At 38.6% G+C, this 7969-nt stretch overlaps 1 protein-coding gene across 1 annotated transcript; it reads right to left on the reverse strand.

Moving 5' to 3' along the window:
• Positions 1 to 3263: 3263 nt before the first annotated feature.
• LOC145398467 (uncharacterized) lies at positions 3264 to 4073 on the reverse strand. The gene has a single exon (XM_080271344.1). It carries the CDS (start codon positions 4071 to 4073, stop codon positions 3264 to 3266), a length of 810 nt encoding a protein of 269 aa, XP_080127470.1.
• Between the last annotated feature and the right edge of the window lie 3896 nt (positions 4074 to 7969).

The following is a 7969-nucleotide window of genomic DNA, read 5'->3' on the forward strand; positions in this document are numbered from 1 at the left end:
ATAGAGACAAAACAAAAAAGTATTAGATGTACTACGACACATTCTCCATGAAAATTATGCAAGATGGAATAATTGGATTCCCAGAGTAGAAGCATCAATTAGTGGATCTATATATAAGTCTGTAGGAGACACACCACATTTCATTATATATGGGACAGATAAAAAATTACCATATGAAATTCTAGAAGGTGAAAATCTGCCCATATACAACTACGATGATTACCCCAAACTCCGTTTACGTGAATTCCAGAACATACATAAGAGAGTGAAAAACAATTATCTATGTCCATGGAAGAAATGACGGAGGCATTAAAAAAAAAGGCAGACTCGCCTATCAGCTTAGGAGACATTGTCTATGGTATCATTCATACGAGAGATAATAAATTATCCCCGAAATTTTAGGGCCCATACAGGGTAATTACCATAAAAGCAAACAAAGTTGTAATTAGGTCACTGTCAAGTGGTGAAGAGAAACAAGTTCATATTGACCATTTAAAACGAGTTTCATGGGAATTATCCAGTAATTATACAGCCTCGGATACCACCGAACAACCGAACATATCTCATAAAACCAATCAAGAAAACAACAGTAATTACAAAAATAAATTAAGGTCGCATAACAAACAAACAAACATAGGTGCAACTGTTCCAAAAAAATCTACAGGACAACATTTACATGATTTTAATATCGATTTAAACTCCTTCTATAAATAAAATAACAAGCAAGTTATTGTTCTCCGTTAGTCGACCGTAAAGCACATCATCATTATCATCGACCAAAGCATGACTATATTAGAAAATTAATAGATTTTTTTTTTCGGTAGGTAACGATGAAGGGACTTATACCATGGATTCTCCTCTACATAGCAAGACAATATGCTCACTTAGACCCCCAGCACACAGTACGACAAGGATGCCTCATAGCTCCAACGGCCACGACGTCAATTGTGAAAGATATGATGAGTACTGAGATAAGCTTAGACCATTTATATGAATTACCTACTTATTTAGAGAATATTGCTAAACCAATGAGAACCCTGGACTTCATGATAGGAGGCTAAGTTTCACAAACACATATCACAAAGGAAATGACTGAAATAGTGAAGTTAGCGAAATGGAAGATAGAACAGGCTAAGTCAGTTATGCTCATGATGGTCCAAGATCTCCTGTCTCATGGAATAGAGATATTGGGTGACACGAACATCACACATGCTCGCCAAAGGCGTGGTTTGTTTGACCTGGGTGGTGCAATTCTTGGGAATATCTTTGGATTGGCTACAGAGGAAGACCTTCAAGAAATAAACAACAAATTTAATAAAATAGCTCAGGTACTAACATACCAAAACAAGTTTGTCACCGGACAAAACTCAGCAATGAAGACAATCGTGCAAAATCTATAAAAAAAAAAAAAAAAGCAGAAAGTGTAACTCACCAGAGTGTAGACAAAATAAATGCCATGGAAGGGAACATAACACTTTTCCAACACTTCTCCATCATCACGGAACATACTGACACAATTATACTTCAATTAGACAACACTAGAGTTCGTTACAGGGCACTTATGCAAGGAATTGCAAATGCTGGTAATGGCAGAATCACAATTGACCTACTTCCAGTTCATGAGCTAGCTCAGATAATTAGTCAAACATAGTTTGAAGCCTTTGTTCCGGGGTAGAGATTTCATGTTATATTATCCATATTTAGAAGCAACACTAACACCAACATCAGTAGTAGATCATGTACCATTCATAACTGACGACCTGTTCACAGTATACGAAATACACCCCTTCCCTTCTAAGAATAATGACACCTTGGTCATCATCAACATCGACACAGATACCGAACTCATCATGGTCTCCAAGAGACGGAACACTGTCACTTTCGCCAGTGAATCAACGATTGAACGAAAGTGCCGTACATCCTTACATGCTGTTCACCTTTGTCCTGCGTACATCTTCACGTTTCAGCCTACTGGAACAGTCCCTTGTGAAATGGCTATCATTAGAAAGCAAGACATTCATCACCACTGCAATTTCACTTTTGCTCCAGATAAGCTTATACGCCATCAACGCATTGGACGCTCACAGTTCTTTATTTCACTCATAACACATCAGTTTACATAGTCTGTCCAGATATACCACCATTTCATACTTCAGCATTAGGATTATACATAGCACCAGACTACTGTGCAGTACTTACACCATCCATGTCCACTTTATCCTCCATCAATCACTATATCATTCTCAATCATACACACAAACATTTCCACCCTCTGCCTAATATGGACTTAAACATGAGCACAAGTATTAAGTTGACTTCACCTAAGTTTGAAACTATGCAACTATAGTATAACACATTTTAAGCGGCCCCTGAAGGCTGCGTCTGTCACCTGTGCCTTGCTGCCACACTTCCACTGACCTCTCGTAGGCCAAGGCTATTTTTAGGTGGCCTTGGTACAGCCCACCATTTACCATTCCCCTCCCCTCTCACTGTGTGTGTGTGTAATAATCAGGCTTGGGTCCGAGTACATGGACTCGTACTCGTACTCGTACTTAAGTACACAATATAATGTACTTGTACTTGTACTTGTACTCGGGTTTAAAATTTCCATAGTACTTGTACTTGTACTCGGACTCAAAGTACTCGACAATTTTACGAGTACTTTCGAGTACAACCATGATGTATAAAAATGATGAGGGTAACAATATTGTGTCCTTGGGGAGGCCAGGTGGCCTGGGTTGGTGAGTCACTGAGGTCCAGTGGTGTACAGCCACGCCCACCAACTCCTGATAAGCTGCTTTTAATATGTTAGCACTTTGGTACTAATTGCAAGGAGTGAAAAACAGCTGCCTGGACTCCATGCTGTGTCACTCGTACTTGGATTCGAGTACAGCACAAATGTACTCGTACTTGGACTCGAGTTCAGCTATAAAACGGAGTACTTGTACTTGTACTTGGATTCGTGATACCGTAATGTAATCGTATTTGAACTCGAGTACAGAAAAATGTACTCGAACCCAAGCCTGGTGTGTGTGTGTGTGTGTGTGTGTGTGTGTGTGTGTGTGTGTGTGTGTGTGTGTGTGTGTGTACACGCATTTACTATCATTATTATTATTATTATTATTATTATTATTATTATATTTCAACTTTATTTCCACACCACCTAAGAGGTAAAAGTCTTGGCGCGTTTTTTTTTTTTTCCAGAGGTTTCCCCAGTAGGCCTATTCCTCTATTTCTTTCTTATTTGCAAAGGTACTGTACACTTACTCAGAACACTCCTTATCCGAAGATGTGAGAGAGATGATGAAAGAATCCACGAACTTGTCAACTACAACATCTCTTCTTGCATCATCTGCTTGTATTTTTTCAGCATGTGTAACAGCAATTCTCCAATTCTCCTTTGTGATGCAGTTAATTGCTTCGTGGGTGAGTGGCTTCAAATCGGCGATCTTGAATGTGTTTCTCTTGGACACATACTCCTTAACCTGAGCCCATATCAATTCAATTGGATTGTATTGGCAGTGATATGGGGGAAGCTGCACAACCCTATGGCCATGGTCTGAGGCCATTTTGTCAATAACATAATTGACATCTGTATTTGATGTGTATTGACTTACAAGGTGTAGGAGCTGAACCTTGAGGAGACCTTCATGTACTTGTACTCCCTTCTTCTGGAGCCATTCGATGATAGTGGCTTTATTACTGGCAGCTGTTGGAGGCTTATCTATTTTCATAGAGTGATAAGACGCATTGTCCATCACAATAATTGAAGAAGGGAGAATATTTGGCAAAAGTTGATGCTGAAACCACTTTTCAAAAGTATCTGCATTCATTTGATTGTGATAGTCACCATCATTTTTTGCCATGAAGATAAGATCAGCGCCTGGAACAAATCCGTCTTTTGTTCCAGCATGGAGAATAATCAAGCGGCCTCCTCTCCCTGTAGGCACTTTTACTCCCACAGCCTGTTCTGAAGTTATGTCAGTCCAACACTTAGAAACCGTGTAATTCTGGTTGACCCAGGTTTCATCCAAGTAGACAATGTCTTTGCCAGAATTCACATGTTTCTTCATTGCGCTCAAAAATATGTAACGCCCATATGCAACATCACTGCGCTCCATTAGAAACTTTCTTCCATCTACCTTAGCATTTTTAAACCCGATTTTCTTCATAACCTTTCTTAATGTTTCTCTGCTGCCGGGGTAGGAAAGGTTCTCTTTAATTTCTTCATGTATTTTTGCCAGTGTGGGTATCTCTTTCCTCTCGTAGAAACCGAGCACGGTTCGTCGTAGAACACCTTCATTAAATTCGTCAAAGAAATCAGCAGTGGGTCTTGTGCGTTGCCGTTTCTTGGGAGACATAAATTCATTACTTTCTTCATTATCTCTTGCTTCTTTGCATATTCTTTTTATTGTTCTTTCGCTTACTTTTGTTGCCTCAGCTGTCCGGCAAGTAGCCTTTGATAAGCTGGTAATAAAATCCCCCTTCTCCTTCTCTCGCTGAAAATACTGGTTCACATTGTATATAACTCCTTTGGCTTGACTGTGCAGGTGTTTTGATTGAGGCTTTGGAGAGGCATCCATTGTCCTCGAGTGCGGAAGAATGAATGAAGGGCGCAGAACAGGACATTTGGTGTGTATGCGTGCGTGTGTGTGTGTGTGTGTGTGTGTGTTGTGTGTGTGCGTGCGTGTGTGTGACACTAATCTGACCCAAATCCGCCTCGAAAGACCTGGCAGCACAGCATGAGCAACTCTGCCAAGTTGTACAAAGTTCTTTGTAATTATTATAACAAAAAGCGATTCTTTCATAAAAACCTTATAGCATTTTTGTATAAGTAAAACTATACTAGGCTGTACCAAAGCCATCCACAAATATTTTTAGGTGACCTTGCCTGTATGGGAGGTCAGTTGGAAGTATGGCAGAAGCGCACAGCTGACAGGCACACCTGTAGGGGCCGCTTTAAGCTTGTAGGACTATAATCAGTGAAACATTGAAGCCATGGGAAGATTTGAGTTTGAGTGTGTTCAACCCATATTATGCGTATACCCCAGCACCTACTGTCTTTATAATCTTCTCTATTGTATTTGCAGTAGTGCTGTTCACATTGCACAGAATGCATGAAAGAATTGCAAACTTGGACTCAGTATTTACTGGAGGCAGGGTACACATTTAAGTCAGACCCCCTGAATGAAATGTAAATATTTTGTAAATATTGTGAATTTTATTATTTAAAAAAAGGGGGGGAACAACAACTGAATTAATATTATCATTATATCTATATAAAATACCAATTTATTAGTAACCCTTATTATAATCTTAACCTGAATTATTTTTTGCATATATGTGCCTATTATACATACACATATTACTATATGTTATACAATATTCCACACTCAGTTTAACTATAGTGCATTTGCTCCATTAAGTATACCATATGTTAACACTGTAACATGCTTCTTGAATATTATTAGGTCATTACAGTATTATCATGAATATTTTATCTATTCAATATTATAATCAATATTACGTATTAATAGATGACAGCATGTCAATGATGAATGTTGTCGGAGGATCGCCAGCTCGTGTGACCGAGCGATGTCAGGACTCCATATTATAAATACAAATCATAATAGATAGCATGATGGATAGACAGATAGATAGATAGATAGATAGAAACACCAACCAATTTGTGGGAATAGGAAATGTGTCAGCGAGAGTCGACCAAAGGAAATGTGTTTGCGATTTCAGTGGGAAAGGAAATGAGACCGCATTTCTGTAAAAAATGCCACACGTACACTGTCACCGGAAACGCTACATACACACAGACACACGGGTTTCTCGAACATTCACATGTGCTCTCCTAGGGCAGGATGAGAGAGTTAGAGAGCAGAAAGGGGGTAGCCATAGAACCGAAAGGTTGTGGTGAGAGGAAGAGAAAATAGGGGTCTGACGAGACTTAGCTAGTAAATTACGTTCCTGTGTAATACATACAATACTCAACTTAAACTCTTCCCTGAAGATAAAAAACTACGATCAACTCCCTGTAGCCATCTTTAACTTCTCCTAACTTCGACTGCACGATAACTAGAACCAAATCTCAAGATTTACATATTATATGGTCAAGATACCACATATCAGCAACATAATGCTATACTCAACCACACACATCAGTACTTACAACCTATACCTGAAGATGAATTTTAAAATGAGCAAACATATCAAGTTGACTTCACAACCTTTGGAGGACTATAGTATCAAGTGATGTGTGAAAGTAAGTGAATACTGTACATATTGTTAATATTATTTGTGTAATTTTATATAAAATAACAAAATATGGAATTATATGCATTATCATTTAATTATAAACTGTGCAACATAACCAAGCCAATACACCTATAGTGTCTCAAATAAACAAGTATATCAAATATGGCTGATTTATGAGTAGACTGCATTGCTATTATTGTGTAAATTATATACATATGTATCAGTTATATAGCTACAATGACCACACGTGATTACTGCAATTCTTACAGTTGTTACAATTATGTAACTACAAATACTAGCATTACTGCAGTTGTTACAATTGCTACAATTATGTAACTACAAACACCAGCCTCACTGCAATTATAATTGCTACGGTTATGTAACAGTTGCATTAACAAGATGTAACTACAGTTTTATGGCAACCACAATTTTGTAACTTTTGCATTAACAAGATGTAACTACAGATTTATAGCAACCACAATTATGAAACAGTTGCATTAACAGGATGTAACTACAGTTTTATGGCAACCACAATTATGTAACAGATGCATTAACAAGATGTAGCTACAGTTTTATTGCAATTACTATTGCGTAACAGTTGCATTAAACATAATGTTTTGTTACAGCCACCCTTGCATAACAGGTGCAATTACAGAATGCATTTACAATTGCATTAACATGATGTAAATGCAATTATGATACAATATTCGTAAAATTATGTTACTTTTACAGTATTAAGTATTTCACTTAATTAGGTTACAAGTTGATTGTAATGTTTATGTAGTATGCATTAATATGTTAGGACAATATTTACTGTCGCTGGTACGACACTGGGCATGACCAAGCGATATGCAGACATTATATAGGCACTAGTATATATCTCATAACACAATGTACAGGATGTAGTGTCTGCTGGAGACATACACAGCTTCTCACTAGGAATGTCAATCCACATAATGTCTATCCACAATCTTGTCCCAGACCACCAAGAATCCTTAACATATGATGTATCTCAAACAATATCTTAGTCCAGATGACCAAGAATTTCATGATGTATTCAAACGCGTGGAGTAACCAGTCCTAGTCTGTTAGTCCACGTGAATGGAAATCTACCAGACACTACATCACACCGCACCTCCTCTCCAAGCTGTATATAATGTTGGAGGGACTCCCCTCAGATCAAAAGGGGTTGGAGAGTAGGCGCGGTAACACGAAGGTCAGATAGGAGACATTGCTGTCACGCCACGTTACGCTGTAAATCACTATTCGATATAACTGTACAATAAACTCTACAACCCAAGAGTGCTCTAACTCACCTTGATGATACACAATAGGGGAAAAGTAAGAGAGAGAGAGAGAGAGAGAGAGAGAGAGAGAGAGAGAGAGAGAGGGACCTACCTATTCACTCGAGCCGATGACACACTGTGTAATACGCAGCGACAAGTTCGAGTCATACTATGTCTCTCAACTTTATACTGGCAGTGCTCCGACGACCTACAACTGACCTCCCTATCTCTCTACAAGTACCTACGACTACCCTATCGAGATCCTGAGAGTTGCTGAATCATTGTGTGGATGGATGAGCCCCCCCCTTCCAAATCATAAAGTAAATGTGGTGGTGATGAGGGTGTAGAAGCTGCAGCTAAGGAGATAAGAATGTCTTTCCAGGAATGAAAATGGGGTAGTAACAAAAAAGGGCTAGAAG

Source organism: Coenobita brevimanus, chromosome 45 (assembly GCF_032717465.1).
Source record: "Coenobita brevimanus isolate Jiangsu-jjx chromosome 45, ASM3271746v2, whole genome shotgun sequence".
Classification (NCBI taxonomy): Eukaryota; Metazoa; Arthropoda; class Malacostraca; order Decapoda; family Coenobitidae; genus Coenobita; species Coenobita brevimanus.